Source organism: Gadus chalcogrammus, chromosome 23 (genome assembly GCF_026213295.1).
Source record: "Gadus chalcogrammus isolate NIFS_2021 chromosome 23, NIFS_Gcha_1.0, whole genome shotgun sequence".
Classification (NCBI taxonomy): Eukaryota; Metazoa; Chordata; class Actinopteri; order Gadiformes; family Gadidae; genus Gadus; species Gadus chalcogrammus.
In genome coordinates this window covers 17,706,987-17,723,947 of record NC_079434.1, presented here as the reverse complement: position 1 = coordinate 17,723,947, position 16,961 = coordinate 17,706,987, and the positions used below count along the sequence as shown (strand labels likewise).

At 44.4% G+C, this 16,961-nt stretch overlaps 1 protein-coding gene across 2 annotated transcripts in view; it reads right to left on the bottom strand.

The window, feature by feature from the left end:
• Positions 1 to 5,262: 5,262 nt before the first annotated feature.
• The window catches only part of LOC130377406 (NACHT, LRR and PYD domains-containing protein 12-like), a 76,299-nt gene continuing 64,600 nt past the window's right edge, over positions 5,263 to 16,961 (bottom strand). Inside the window, exons 16-20 of one of the 2 annotated variants that reach the window (XM_056584518.1) lie at positions 12,648 to 12,821; positions 12,091 to 12,264; positions 8,614 to 8,766; positions 8,391 to 8,437; positions 5,263 to 7,913 (exon numbers count right to left, since the gene is read on the bottom strand). In XM_056584518.1, coding sequence (XP_056440493.1) covers positions 7,288 to 7,913; positions 8,391 to 8,437; positions 8,614 to 8,766; positions 12,091 to 12,264; positions 12,648 to 12,821 — 1,174 coding nt within the window. In that variant the 3' untranslated portion in view covers positions 5,263 to 7,287. The remainder of the gene's footprint in view (positions 7,914 to 8,390; positions 8,438 to 8,613; positions 8,767 to 12,090; positions 12,265 to 12,647; positions 12,822 to 16,961) is intronic. The other variant, XM_056584519.1, reaches the window with a different exon arrangement.

The window sequence follows — 16,961 nt, the reverse complement described above, 5'->3', positions numbered from 1 at the left end:
TTGGTATCGTCTGTGAAGAAATCCTGGGACTCTCAAAGTATCAAAATACAACTGCAAAGGAAGGAAAAGAAAAGAAACCCTTTTACTTTGAAGGAGCAGAACATTTCTCAACACTTTTTGGAGTTAGTAGACATAAAGGACAACAAAAAAAACACACATTAAGGTGATCTTTTAAAGCGCATACACTCCGTCAGAAACACCTCGGATCAAACCAGGACACAGACTCGAATCTTACTAACAGCTGTCATTAAATAATCCATCATTAACTGGTTTACCTTTACACACACACACACACACACACACACACACACACACACACACACACACACACACACACACACACACACACACACACACACACACACACACACACACACACACACACACACACTGCACACCAATAATTTGTCACACAGCCAGAGTCAGATATTACCTTTCAGGCTAATTCAAGGCTAGTTGCCCTTCAACTCACATTTAGCCTGATAAGACCCTGGCCGGTACCAAAGTTTTGAAAAATAGGGGGAGGACTTGAACTTCATGTGCTAACAAACACGGAGCGATACACATTGGGAACTTTTTCCAGTAAACACACCCCCACCCTTCTGGAAAAATTAGACGTCTCACTCTCATTTAAAACCTCTGTATCAACAACTGTAAAGGACTTTCCTAAGTGTGTCCTCGTCGTCAAAGTGAGAGCTGCACCGTTTAAAAAATACAAAAGTACAAATCGAAGGAAGGTTGAATTAAGTGTAGGGGTATGCCAAAACACAAAAGGAATGTTTAGAACCGAGAGAGCATATTAAGCGGGTTCTGAAGTTGTTGAGAGTAATGATTGAGCTTCTGGGCTCCTTAACCATAACTGTTTTCAGTGACAAGAAATAGCAACGGTCTTAGGAGATCACAGTGGACACACACCTTGCTGGAGACCTCCTGCGGGGACCTCCTGTTCACTGAGCCCTGAAGGTGACCCCCCTAGTGGACACACACCTTGCTGGAGAGGAGCAACAATACTCTGATTCCCTACATCTGGTTTTTTACAGACGTAACTAAGTTGGATGAATTTAATTGTTTCCTTCATTCCTCCTTCTGTCTTCATCCCATGAATGATTCCCAACGTTAGATGTGTCTAGTTTCCATGCCAACTGTGTCATGTCCATACCCAATCAACTCCTAATTCAGTGTAATGAAGACACTAGAAACACTGCCCTCTAGTGGTCGCACTTGGTTAAAGCACAAACAACCTTTTATTGATTACATCAAATACAGAACGGAACTTTGACAAGTTTAATCGATGAGAATAATCAAACAAACCAAACAAAAGCAGAATCAACAGCAGCCATCAGGAGCCCAGTTAGGGGCCCTTGAAGGGGGGGGGGGGGCTCACCATCCTGAACAGAGGTCAATCAGCCAGTCGGTCTGAAGCAGCCCCTCTGCTGTGAGGGAGAGCCCCCCAGGACTAAAGAGAAGGCCCAGCGTTTAGGAGACCTCTGCTGTGAGGGAGAGCCCCCCAGGACTAAAGAGAAGGCCCAGCGTTTAGGACCCCTCTGCTGTGAGGGAGAGCCCCCCAGGACTAAAGAGAAGGCCCAGCGTTTAGGAGCCCTCTGCTGTGAGGGAGAGCCCCCCAGGACTAAAGAGAAGGCTCAGCGTTTAGGACCCTCTCAGGGGGTGAGGATCAGGGGAGCGGTGAGAATGAGGGCGTGGCCCGCTGCTCTGGGCTATCGTCTATCTAATGGACATGACTGCAGTGTGGAGGTCCGGCCAGCAGGGGCAGCACTGAGGAGGCCTCAGTCCTTTATTCTGGAAGAATGGCAGAACGTCTCACTGGTGTCTCACTGGTGTCCCCCTAGTGTCTCACTGCATGGTGTCCCACTGGTGTCTAAGGTCCGGCCAGCAGGGGCAGCACTGAGGAGGCCTCAGTCCTTTGTTTGTTCTGGGAGAATGGCAGAACGTCTCACTGGTGTCCCACTGGTGTCTCACTGGTGTCCCACTGGTGTCTTACTGGTGTCCCACTGGTGTCTTACTGGTGTCCCACTGGTATCTGACTGGTGTCCCACTGGTGTCTGACTGGTGTCCCACTGGTATCTGACTGGTGTCCCACTGGTGTCTTACAGGTGTCCCACTGGTGTCTGACTGGTGTTCCACTGGTGTCTTACTGGTGTCCCCCTGGTGTCTCACTGGTGTCTTACTGGTGTCCCACTGGGGTCCCACTGGTGTCTTACTGGTGTCCCACTGGTGTCTCCCTGGTGTCTTACTGGTGTCCCACTGGTGTCCCACTGGTGTCTCACTGGTGTCTCACTGGTGTCCCACTGGTGTCTCACTGGTGTCTCACTGGTGTCCCACTGGTGTCTCACTGGTGTCTCACTGGAGTCCCACTGGTGTCTCACTGGTGTCTTACTGGTGTTGAATCAATCTTCACTGATGGTGCGCCCTTGCATAACTTGAACTGCAAATGATTTAGATAAGTTAAACTCATGTCCTGAAACACGTTGGAGGGTTAGCAGTAGAAGCTTCTCACTAACTCTGATGACAGTTATATTATCTATGTTTCATAAAGGAAGGAACTTCACAGAGATTTCTAGATTAAATCAATAAACATAATTGTAACTCTGTAATGTGTCTGTGCGTATGTTAATGTGTGTATGTGAGCGTGTGGTGTGTATATAGCCCACCAGATTACTTACTTTTGTTTTAGTATATATACTAAAACAAAAGTAAGTAATCTGGTAAGTAATCTGTAAGTAATCTGACGCTGTGGACAGCAACGACGAGCTGCCCTCTCTGGGACGCCCCGTGGCCCACCGTGGAGCCCCGCCTGGGCGAGATGATGGTCATGGGAGGCATCTTCAAGGGAGCGTCCTGCTCCCACCATAACCGCTCGTTTACATATCATAGAGGAGGGGGAGGGGAAGAGGAGGAGGGGGACAAGGAGGTGAAGGAGGCGGTGGAGGTGGTGGAGGTGGTGGTGGAGGAGGAAGAGGGGGAGGGGGGAGGGGATGATGATCATGGGAGGCATCTTCAAGTGAGCGTCCTGTTCCCCACCACCAGCGCTCATTTCCGTCTATTCTGTATCTATGTTTGAACACTGCGTCCAGAAGCCAAACTCATTTGAGTTACTAGTGCTTGTATTGAAGTTACTCGTCTCTTTTCCAACAGTTACCTGTTACTATTTTAATTAGTGACTTTATATTGTTGATCCTTGCTTCGTTAGATGAGTACTAGGCCCTGTCCCATTCCTCTCCCCTTAACGAGAACACGTCCCTCCACAATAAAGAGTGAAGTGATAGTGAAGATCGTTCCCTATGAAATGTGACACCACTATAATTAATATTATGCAAATTAGCGTAGTGATCGTGCTCCCCTACGTCACGCTGCACCGACGTATCTACACTACAGGAAGGAGCCTACTACTATTTTCATTCACGTTTGATAATGTCACCCTTGTGTCGAAAATAAGACAATCTACACATTCAGATCGTACAGTTAAATCCAGTCTACGGATAAATAATTCAACATAATGTATAACAGTTTGAGAAACATGGAAAAATAGCCGCTTGCTGAGTTCGCAACGTGTCCTGGGTCACACGTGATACTCCCTTGGCTGTAAGTGAGGTACCGAGCTGGCGAGCTGCCAAGGGACTTTAAGGGGAAATAGGCCCTCTCTCTTGCCCCTAAGTATTGGATCACCCTACCCCTCCGAGGGAACGCACAACTTCTAGGGCTATGGCTCAAATTTAGGGCTAGGGGGGATAATAGGATGGGGCCCTAGTTACTATTGCAGCCCTTCTAGGCGCTATAAATGTTATACGATGTGGTTTGAATTAAACAACACATGACCAGATCAAACCAGCAGTTTTAGAAATCAACTCCATTCTAGTCTTCACTTCTGGTGTGTGTGTGTGTGTGTGTGTGTGTGTGTGTGTGTGTGTGTGTGTGTGTGTGTGTGTGTGTGTTTGTAACGGTAAGGAACTTCTGTGAGCAGAAGCGCCTCAACACGTCCACCCTGAGGATGACCCTGGAGGCCAAGGTCCAGCTGGAGGACATCCGCACCATCTCTGGCTTGAAGGTGATTGGTTCACATCCCCCCTTGCCCCGCCCACCGCAGTCTCTTCTAGGGTCTGGAATCAGCCGGGACGATGCGATATGAAAAGCCGTCGTGTGAATACTGAGATTCTGTAAATATTGTGGTACGGTATTTCGATCTTTTTGGAAGGTTTACGTTGTGGTTTCTGTTTTACAGGTCCTCAATGCAAATGGACGATTGTCGAGTACGCATAACATTAAGCGATACTCTATTGAGCAATGTTGTCAGAGAGACACAAATCAGTACTTTCCTATAGAGCGCACTCTATAGGAAAGTATTGATTTGTGTCAATCTGACAACGTTGCTGAATCAAGTATCGCTTAATCAAAGAGTCCCGATTCTCCCATGAATGGATTCCTATTCCCCCAGCCCCTGCTTGCTCTGCCCTGAGTCAAACCCCTGCATGCAGACATCGTAGCTCTGTTGCTTTTCTTGCATTTCATCGACATTTGGCCTGCAGATGGAGTTTTAGTCTTCAGGTAGTCGGTCTGAAATGTTGGTAATCGGTCATCGTATGACGTGTGTCTAACCTGAGAACCATGGGTGTGTTTATCAGAGGGTCTGATGAGCCGGGTGTTGAACGCGGAGGGGGCAGACAACGGTCTGGATGTGGGGGTCAGCCTGTTGACCTTAGGGCTCCTACCCCAACGTGTGCTTCTACATGGAGAAGTGGGGGATCCTGACCCCGGAATGAGGCCACGCCCTCATCCACAAGACCTCCGTCGACTGTCCTTCAGCAGCCAGGACATGACCTTCCCCTCGCCCTGCTTCGACTTCGGGGAGAAGGTCAGCAGATATATGCGTTCTCAAAATGACAAAATATATGTATTGCATATTAACAGAAAAAAAATTATCAAAATTGAAGAGATTGATAATCTGGGAAACTACAAAAATCACAGCACCTTATCGGTCCCAAAATGTATCAATAAAAATATGAAAATGGTTTGATTTTGATTGACAAGGTGTGTGTGTGTGTTACTACCTGGAGGACTGCATCCAGCTGACCCACTTCGTCCCGCCGTCCAATGACAGCAAGGGTGAGGAGGGAGGTGATGAGGACGTAAGGAAACCTCTGTACCATGTAACGTGAAATACCATCTAAGGGCCTGATGCTTAACCACAGGCCTGCTGTCTCTGGACCAATCAGAGGGGAGCGTGTCTATGTTCCCCGGGTCCTATGTTCCCCGAGCGGGGAACATAGGACCCGGGGAACATAGGGATGACCCCAATCAGAGACAGCAGAGATCGCCAGATAGGCTAGGCTCTGCCTAGCTGGTTAGCTCGCCAGATAGGCTCGCCACCTTTTTACTTACTTTTTGTTTTTGTATACGAGTGTGTGGTTAAAAAAGTCAGACTCCACTGTTGTGTGTGTGGTAATATACTCCCTATAGACACTGATGAAAGGGTGAATGGAGACTCCACTGTTGTGTGTGTGGTAATATCCTCCCTCCACACTGATTTAGGGGTGAATGGAGACCCCACTGCTGTGTTGGAGGTAACGTCTCCAGAAGACTTGGAGGATTTCAACTGAACTAACGGGAAGAATCCTCTGAACACACAAGAACATTCAGTTGATCGAATGAGTTGTTTATTAACATTATGCTTTATGAACAATTGCAAATCCTAAACAGGTATCTTTAATCATTGAACATGTTGACTTGTTGTTCCCAACAGAACACAAAGAAACTATCTTCCGTTTAAAGTAATATACAACATCGTTACCCTTTCCCATGGAATCCTTATCATCATTCATGATTATGTTGTTAAATATGCTTTAAATCACGTTCCATGTCAGTCACACTTCAAAAACGAGCCATAAGAACAATCAATAAAGCTGGATATTATGATCACACCAACCTCCTGTTTTTACATTCCCGTATCATAAAGTTCAATGACCTGGTTGAATATGAAGTTGCACAAATCATGTTCAAAGCTAGAAATAAACTGCTACCAGGTAACATTCAAAAACTTTTTTTTGACAGAGAGGGGGGTTACAATTTGAGGGAACAGTTCAACTTTAAGGAACAGTTAAACTTTAAGACACTGGCTGTACGCATGACTTTAAAATGACATTGCATCTCAATTGGGGGTGTGAAACTGTGGAATGGGATGAGCAAGCAGCTAAAGCAATGTCCAAACATGATCCAGTTTAAAAAAAGGTTCAAAGCAATGATTTTCAAAAGGTACAGGAATGAGGGACAGAAGTAAGGAAAATATAAAAAAATAAATACTAATAATAATATTAATATACATGAAATAATATATCAAATATAGTATAAAGAGAGATTATGAGGAATACAGGAAGTATATATTAGGCACATCGCTTTTGTTTATTGTAGTGTCATGCTTTTTATTTTGTTTGGTGTTATTTGCGATGCTTGATTTGTATTTTGATACGTCTGAAATAAATGAAATCAATCAATCAATCAGGCATGGCAAAATATAAACTGATTTTGTATTCCTTTAAAACAATGTTGAAAATACATAAAATATTGAAGTAAAATAGCGTACCATCAATCAACAATTTAAACACATTTCACATCAGAAAGTAAATCTTTGTACAACCTGCTTAACCCAAAGGAAGATCTTCCTTTCATGGTTTATGCTGAACCTTTCAGAAGCCCAATAAAATGCAGCATTTGGAGTTCAGTGGAGTATTTAAATCAAACACAAAGTGTTGTACTTCCACTGAACGGCTGCTGCTCAACAACCCGATGCACTACAGGTACAGGTGGGTGGTCCTCTCCAACGTCAGGACTGTGAGGACCCCCCAGACCCAAGCGGCCCCCTCTAATCTGACGCTCAGCAGCCCAGCTGAACACAGAAAGGGCTGAGAGATGAACCACGAGAGACACTGATGTTACCTGCTGCTTACCCCCGGAACACAGACCTGCTGTGGGTTTAGATCCATGAATGTGTGTGTGTGTGAGTGCATGTCTGTGTAAATAAGTCTGTGTACGTGTACGTGCGTGTGCGTGTGCGTGTGTGTGTGTGTGTGTGTGTGTGTGTGTGTGTGTGTGTGTGTGTGTGTGTGTGTGTGTGTGTGAGATTAAGTCTGTATACGTTTGTGTGTGTGTTTATAGAGTGCGATATGTTTGTTTGTGTGTATGTGTGTGTGTTTATAGAGTCATGAACGATGTGTTTGTTTGTGTGTACGTGTGTGTGTGTTAATTTCTATGTACATATGTTTGTTGGTTTGGGTGTGTTTATGACTGTCTACATGTGTGTGCTCTTCCATGGGTCTGTGTGTGTGTGTTTGTGTATCTACAATGGACACTCAGAGACACTGAGGAACCACTCTTACGTAACATAAACCCAGGGAGGAGGACCTCCTGGGTGAAGGAGGCCTGGAAGGTGTGGATGTGTGTCAGTGTGTCTGAGGACCCTCCTCCTCCTGGGGACACTCTGTAGAAGGACAGAGAGCCAGCGGGCCGGTCCAGATACACTCCTACTCTGTTAGAGTGAGGGGGGGGGGGACGTATATCTGTTGAACTACCGTTGTGACGGGCACTGTAGACAGCAGCATCATCGTCGTCATCACAAACAAGACTCCAGGACTTGTTGTTCAATCCAAGCACGCTGTCATTAGCCCCTCCACTCCTTGTCATTCCTCTGTATGCCACTCCTATATGAACCCGTCTTCCCCACTCTACCTCCCAGTAGCAGCGGCCAGGCAGACCCTCTCTACACAACACCTGGTGCCAGGTGTCAAACCTCTCTGGGTGATCCGGATACGACTGGTCCTCTTCAACCCGCGTCACCTTCCTGCTGTCCTCAGACAGAGAGAGTCGTCTGTGGGCTGTGTTTGGGTCCAGTGTGAGTTCACAGGCATCTGACGGGAGAAACATGATTAGGCTGCTAAACCAATATTTTTAATTATAATTATCATCATCATCATCGTCATCATTATTAAATAAACAGCATCACCAGCTCTAATTGAAATCTAAGATGAAACACATGCATCATTCAAAACATGTTAATATGATTATGTGCTACAGATAATGTAATGTAACAAAATTATAATTATTATAATAGTGACAAGATGATAGTATGATTTAATAGTTTTTGAATATAAAATAGACATGTAATTATAACAGTATCCTGATTATTATGGTGTTAAGTCCAATGTTGTAAAATCATCACTCATGATATAATCACAGCAATTATGTTTATATATGTAAGATACATGATTTCAGTCATCAGCTTCATTCCCAGATATCTGAATGAACAGATGTCACCTCCTGATGTGTGGATGGACTTTCCAGCTCAATAGTCAGTGTGCGTTGTGATGAATCAAACAGACACTTACACTTCTTTAGAGCTGGTTTCAGTCTCCACACTCCACTGTGCTCCACACTGGGGGGGAAACAAAGTGAGAGCAGCATGTTGAAACATACGCCTTCATCATCTGCTGTCTCATCACTTTCTACACAACATAAGTTACAGCTGCCTTTTCAAACCACTTCATCTAGCAGCGGGTTGAATCCTTGTAGGAGACATTGTCTATGAATGGTGAGCTGTCTTCTCCATACCTGAGAGTGTCCAGTCCAGCAGAGAGCAGCGCAGCACCTGAGTCTCCTGGGTGATTGTAGTTCAGGTCCAGCTCTCTCATATGGGAGGGGTTGGAGCTCAGAGCGGAGGCCAGAGAAGCACAGCCTTCCTGTGTGACCTGGCAGCCAGACAACCTACACACACACACACACACACACACACACACACACACACACACACACACACACACACACACACACACACACACACACACACACACACACACACACACACACACACACACACACACACACACCTTTATTTATTATATCTGGATGAGAATAGTTCTTACTGAAGAAAACAGGTTAATAAAGTATTAATTCCATATGAAGAACAACCAAAAGCTTCATGATTTATTTTAGATCACAGCCCGTCTAGAGCCTCATCACCATGTCTACACTAATGGCAACTCCTCAGAGTTACATAACATATAACACATAACATCCATAACATACAGACAGCAACCCCTAACCCTAACCCTCACATGAGCTGGCCAGAGTTACATCACATATAACATACATAACATGCTAGCAGTTATCAGGATAGCAACCCCTCACCCTCACATCAGCTGGCCAGTGTTGTCAGCTAGAATAACCTGATAACTCATAACATACTAGCAGCTAACAAGACAGCAAAAAGAATAAACTCCCCTTCAAACTAACACATTTTATTTATGTTCCTAAAATCCTCGTCCTCTAAAGTTATTTTCCTCCTCTGGCCTCTCATCCTCCCATCTGTGGTCCACTGACACGGTGACCCCAGCCTACAAATGAATAATGATGCTGAATCTGTCGGGGATCTTAAGCCCAGTTCAGACCAAAGATTTGCCTCGCAACGACTTGCAACGAGACTGTTTTGGAACGTCGCAGGGGAAAAGTTGCAGCAGTGTGAACTGGTCGTTGCAGCGCGGCTGATGCCGTTGCAAGGAGTCGCCAGAGATTGAACATGTCAAATCCCCAGGTCCAGTTTTAGAACACAATGACGTACCTATTTCTCTTCAGCCAATCAGGACTAGGGCTAGGTATCGTTTGGGTTTTATCCGATACCGGTGCCTACTCTGTACTTTTCAAACGGTTCCGGTGCTAAAACGGTTCTCGAACCGGTACTTAAAAAAACGAAACCGCACACACTTGCATACATGCACGACTTGTTATGAGTTTCACATTAAGCAGAAAGTCAGCGGACACTGAGTTGAATGGCAACGGTGTTTGCCAGCCTACTTGATATGCAAAATTTACGGTTGGCATTAAATTACTCGTTTTACACGAAGAGGCTGCTGTGAGTGCTGTGACTGATAAATATATTTTTAAAAAATAATTACAAATAATATTAATTACTCGCTGAAAGCAAGCAGGCACGCATCATGGCGCAACATTACTGCCAAAGTCATATTAAGTAGTATAACTCAGGTGCGCAAGGCAGCCACAGGAGACGCCAACATTGTTTTCAACCGCTCGGTACCGCGCTGTATTAATTCCCAAGTTTTGAAAAGAAAAAGTATTTGAAGCGAATAACGACTCGGTTTTTGATTTGTTTATTTGGTTTTGAACAAAAAGTTTTGGATGCATGCATCGACTTTGAGTTTGTTTGTTTGTTAATTTAAAATTACATTCTCTCGCAACACACACAGACACACACACACACGTTCATTCACGTTCACCCACTACAACCTACCGAATCAAAACAACATCAAGTAAGCGATGCCGCAGCGCAGACAAGTCCGTCCCGAGTCTCGAGGCGCCCATAGGCTTTATGGTTTATATGTTTGAAAGCCGTGACACACTCTTTTACCAGTTGGCCTGAAATACCACGCCTTGCAGTCATGGTCCTGGACCTATAAAGAAAGTCGTTGTCGTACCATGCGTGTTTACCGCAACATTGAAAAGGGTCCCGTCTGAAACTGTTTCGCGCAGCGCTGCGTTCCAAACTTTGTGTAATCAAATAGACCGGTATGGCGGTCTATAAAAAAAATCATATCCTAACGAAAATACACCGTTATTCAGTGAGAACCGGTATAGCGCCCAGCACTAACGCAAGTTGACGCCGCAACACCATGGGGGCGGGGCAGGGGGCGTTAAAAAACGCCAGGCACTTTAATGAGGAACCGAAATGTGCGTGTGTTATGAGTGGCGGGGCATGCACTCATTTAACATGCCCTGGGAATGCATAAATATGCTATGAAACTTAAAACTGGACCATATATTCATTAGAGTTGGATTTAAACTCAATGCAGGACCACTATTGGAGTGGAATGGACGAACATTGGAACGAAATTAATTGTTTGGAGTGCTGCGGCAGAACGAATCAAGGAATGGGCGCAGTATCGGCCCAAAAGCAACAGGCCTACAATGCGCTTTACAAAGTAGAAAGGTGAGAATATAGCCTAGTCCCCCCCCTTTACACACAAATTCTCGAAGGGGATCAATAAAAATAATCCAACAGTTTTTGCAGATAGAAATCTCTCTACAAAGATTGGCGTAGGCACCCTGTTTCTGCCGCTGAAGTAGGCGTTGCGGCTCCATATTCTCGGCTTTCTAACTCGCCGTCTTCTCCTTTTCAGGCTTTTTTTTTACACTGCCAAGCCGGTTTGGTCGCGGCTTGGTACACCCGGTGATTTCACCGTCTTCCCTCAAGTTTTCTGTGTAAAACCGAGGGGGTCAAATCCCCCGCTCTTCACGGCGCGGGCTTCCATGATTCACTGGAGAAGGCGGGTTGCGCACAGGGTCTAGACCTCTTTAGAATAATTTGCATACTCTCGAATGTTTTTATTTTTTTATGAATGAAGACACCCGCATGCAAGAATGAGTTCACGTCTGAGTGTAGGCTACAAACGCGATTAACTATTTAGTGCAAAAAAAACGCCAACATATTCTTTAATTTCCTGACCACTTGTTTTTTTATCCCAACAAAAGCCTCCCAAGGACAGTTCCTCTGTGTCTCTCTCATAGATTGCACCATCTTTCAACTTCTTTGTTTAATGCGTTAACATGATCAGCAGCTTGCGTGTCACTTCCTCTCCAGTTAGAACTGCTCATGATGATATCGCTGCGTTGTCTCTGTGGAGACAGCGCAGCAACACCTCTACCCAAGCCCCCGCCCCTCCCCGGAACCGCGGAGCCGTCTCATTTACATCAGAATGAAACCCAATAAACCGCCAATGTGTGTGTAGGGTCCGGGAGGGAAAATTGGGGTGCTAGCTCAAGCAACCTAATCGCAAACCTAAGTAAGGCTACTTTTTAGCGTGATGCTGATGCTGTTGCGGCTCTCAGATGTGCCAGAGCGTTCACAGTTGCTAGGGAAACCACCTGACGTCGCCGCCCGGTACAGCAGTTTGAACCACCAAGTTTTTAGCACGTCGCAACCCGCCTCGCCTGTTCTTTTAGATCACAGCCCACCTAGTCCTGGATCATCCCTTACTATTAAACAAACCCAAAGACACATTTAACCCTAACCCTGACCTGAGAGTTTCCAGTGTACAGTGTGGACTCCCCAGTCCAGCAGAGAGCAGCTTCACTCCTGAATCCTGCAGATCATTGGTACTCAGGTCCAGCTCTCTCAGACTAGAGGAGTTGGAGCTGAGAACTGAGGCCAGAGCTTCACAGCATCTCTCTGACAGATGACAGACATTCAGCCTTCACACACAAAATAAAAAGACCACGTTACTGTGTTTATGTCTTTAACATTTTCCATAATTGAAAAAGAAGTTATGCCAACATATATTTTTTTTATATTCTAATAATAAGCTTTAAAAAAAGCCTGACTACATGTGAATAGGTATAATAATAAAAATAAAAAATAGTAAACTGTACTTATATAACATTCAACTTATACTGTCATGGCAACAACAATATAAATATGTTGAGTTATTCTTGTACAAAAATATTATTTAGGGGTGTGAATTTTGACTTTATCGGCTTAAATCTCTACATTAAATGTCTTTATTGAAGTTTTTTTGTTACTTTTTTGTTATAAAGATTCTTGTGCTGTAAAGGTTTGCACATTGAGTAAAACTGACCTGAGAGTTTCCAGTGTACAGTGTGGACTCCCCAGTCCAGCAGAGAGCAACTTCACTCCTGAATCCTGCAGATCATTGGTACTCAGGTCCAGCTCTCTCAGACGAGAAGAGTTGGAGCTGAGAACTGAGGCCAGAGCTTCACAGCATCGCTCTGACAGATGACAGCTATTCAGCCTGCACACAGAATAAACAGAACATGTTAGGAACCCTGATTTAATGTTTTATACGACTTTTTTGATAGTTAGCTATCAGAAACTTTTCTTTTCTGATAGTTATATAAAAATGATGATACATTATTCTTCTGTAAATTATATTGTGGTGGTCACGGCCGTGGTCACCGTGTCCGGGTGCCGCAAAGGATCCTGGGAGGCTCGGAGGGAAGCGGCACCGCCACCAAGAGTGTCGTGTGTGTGAGTGTGAGTGTGAGTGTCTGTGTGTGTAAAAAAAAAGGCAACTCTCTGGGTCTTGCGTGTATTGTGTAACTGCTTTAATCCTGGGCCCCGTTTCCCGATAACGATGGATCCAAGCTCGTACGATCATTCTCACGAAGGATCTTGCGAACCTTCGTAAATTTCTTTGGAGCGTTTCCTGAAACTCCTCTTAACATGAACGCGCATGCTCTGCTCTAACAACGTTTGTAGGCTTGTAACTGTCCACTGACACGGTGCTGAAATGGGCTCTGTAGGATGGGGAGACGCAGGAATGTCGCAGGAAAATAGGGTTCAAATATATCCCCATCAAGGCTAACAACAGAGTATCCTAAGAAAAGAATAGACTACAATAATATGAATGCTGAAGATATTAAAACACAAATGATTAGGCCTGGGCTGACATATGCTTTGTCAGTCCTAATCTTGAACGCACTGTGCGTGTATTTTTTCGAGGCATTTTCCCCCCTGAAACAATTCCATGTTACAAAAATCTAAAACAGCTTGTGTGACAAGTACATTTATCTTAATGTGCTGATTTCTGAAACATGCTTTGCTCAGCAAAGAGAGCAGACTTTATCTGATTCCTTATAAGGTTTCATTGATGGCTCGCACTCTCTAGTCTAGAATCTTTGGTGTAAACATTAAAAATGCAACGTTCCATACATTCATTATCATTCAAAGGTAGAGGCTGGGCATTGACACACGGCTATTGCTGACCCGATTAGAAGAGCTTGGTCTAGATCCTGCCCATATTGTTGGGCAGGATGATGTATAGGCCTTTTTACACTGCCAAGCCGGTTCGGTCGCAGCTTGGCATGCCCGGCGATTTCACCGTCTTATCTCAAGTTTCCTGTGTAAAACCGAAGGGGGTCAAATCCCCCGTTCGTCACGGCGCGGGCTTTCTTGGTTCACTGGAGAAGGCGGGGCTGCACACAGAGTTTCGAACTCTGTAGAATAATTTGCATACTCCCGAACTCTGGAAAGCACGCGGGGTTCAGGCACGCATCGCAGCACAGTTTCCCGCAGCAGTCTATGTTCACTGCAGAAACCACGCTCTCGATTGTGCACTCCACTAAGGTTACTGTTTAGACACGGTCCAATTAATTATGAACTTCAACACAGCCTCACCGAAGCACCTACAGTGCTTTATGGCAAACAATCGCAACAAAAAACGCCTGCAGAAATTCTCAGACACCCGCTGGTCTCAGCATGATTCATGTACAGCAGGGGCGAGTTTAGGTTCTGACTTTTGGGGGGGCTCAACCCCAGGATGCCACAGGGGTATATGAAGTATATAAAGTCCTGTCCAAGATTTTTCTTTTTTCACGACCTTTATTTTCTTATGCCGCGTTTCCACTGCAGGGAGCAGTACGGTTCGGTTCGCCTCAGTCCGATAGGGAGGGGGCGGTATAGCCCAGCTCAGTTCCGAGGTCGCGTTTCCACCGCCGACAGTAGCCTTTATGGTAGGCCGGATGTCGATCGCCGCGGCAGCTACGTAAACATCGTGAAATCATAGCAGCGCGACACAGCCATTCGACCAGAAACCTCACTGCTCCATCAAGCTCCCTCTGCACGTCTTCCTCCCCAAGAATGCAGAGGAACGTCTCCACCTCCTTGTTCGCCCAAGCAAGCGTTTTACACGACATGTTCATTGTAAAGAATAATACCTTGAGGCAACTGTTTGTTTGTTTTTATCCCCACGTCGCCCGGAAGTGACGATTCTGTCGACCAATCAACGGAGGGGGTGTGTAGCTCGAATTTTCCGGCACCCTTTCAGGTGTCTCAGTACCCCAACGGAGGAGTACTGAAGACGAGGGCAAAACGAGTACGGCTCAGTCCGGTCACGCCCACTTTTGGCGATGGAAACGCAATCTGTACCGCACCTTTGCGAACCGAACCGTACCGCACCCTGCAGTGGAAACGCGCCATTAGTTACTAGGGCTGGCCCGAATGTCATTTTTCAGGCTTCGAATACTCGTTGGTTTTTCCGAGCGAATATTCAAATACTCGTTCCAGAAAAAAACACCATCAAAAACAACATTAATAATCCCTATATACTCCCTGGAACCGATTTTGACAGTATCTGCATATTTTGTTGAAGATTTAATAGTTTTTGAACGTTAATTAGTAGGCCTAAGTAGGTTGAAGTTCCTTAGTTTTCCCCCGTGAAAGCGAACAGCTGTTGCGCCGTTCCAAATCAGCTTTTCTCTGCCATCCCAGCCCTTACGGGAGCTTTTCAATTCATCCTGGAACGTGCATCTTTTCAGGGAATTTGTACAATAAATCCATAACAAATACCGAATATTAATTGTCTTATGTGTCCATATTACATCCATTATATTGACCGGGTATTCCCAAGATGCTCACGCTCTGCAGCAAGCCAATCACAGTTGATTGGTGCGGCGCTGTACAGCGAACGTAAACAAACAACTAAGCTAAGGTTTTAAGTATTACTTTTCCTCCAGAGATCCCGCTAATGTTGTGTTATAAAGTAAAGGGAAACAAGATATCTATTCTTCCTCCACCTCTCTCGCTTCTCTGCTCGGTGTCGCTGACGCTTATAGTTTGCCTCCCTTGCTCTGGTAACGTAACGTACGTGAAAAAAATAAATCAACGAAGCTCCGAATACTGATTTAAGCTTTGAATAATAATTTTCCGAACGAGTATTCGAATATTTGAATGATTCGGGCCAGCCCTATTAGTTACTATGCTGTTGTATGTCTAAGCCGATAGCTGGCAGTGTCATCTAAATAATGCAGTTCTGAACCACTAAAGTGATGAAATGAAAAAAGTTTGGATGAAGGAATAATCAATGGATGTGAACTGGGTATATTAAATTTAATTTGTGTAAGTTTCACTCAAAAATGACCATATTTTCCTGAATATGTTATTGAAACACATTGGTGCAACATGTACTAGATTAATAATATGAGAAACATACCACTATTTCGGGAGCACTAAATGATGTCGCCTCACTTTCATGGACCCATAAAATTTTATAAATTGTATCAACATACATTTTTATAAAACTTCTGATGCAAAAAAATCAACATGTACAACATGTACTAGTCGAATACTATGAGAAACAGACCACTATTTCGGGAGCACTAAACTATTTTGTCTCACCTTCAGGGACCCATACATTTTTAGAAAAATTCTGATGCCAAAAAATCTTGTTGTTCTGATGCAAAAAAAAAGGGTGCAATTTTTCAGTTTAAAAATAACCGCTGGCATTATTTTATCAGCTGAGGGCGTTTTCATTGCCATAACAACGTGAGCTAATCAACAAGTAGCCTACATGTTCTAGACCAGTGGTTCTCAATTATTTTTCTTTCATTCCCCCCCTATCACGCCCTCCCTGAATTGAAATAGCCTACTATTGAGAGCCTGCTCAAATGTATTTATTTAGATTAATAAAATTAGCGGAGATAACATCTGCAACAACTTAAAACTATTTCCAACTTCAGTTTATTAACTCAATTTGTAACATTTAAACAAGACTGCTAAGTCTGTGTGGATCTCGAATCAGAGAAACAAGAGGAAATGATTCACTGGGGTTTGCATTTAATTTAGTGGTGGGCCGTTATCGGCGTTAACGGCTGCGTTAACGCAAAACTTTTATCGCGCGATAAAAAAATATCACCTATTTTCAAACACTTCCTTGTTCAGACTCATCACGTGACTGAACTAACCAATCAGAAGCTAGAATTCAGACTGAGGTCAACGTGAGGGAATCGGAGAGGCAGATTCAACAGAATATCCTGACTGTGTTAAATATATAAACATGTAAATATGTAAGTAATAATTGTGTAACATAAATATGTAAATGATTAACTGACTAAACCTTGTAAGTACATTTCTAGCTAATTAACTCCAATATAAA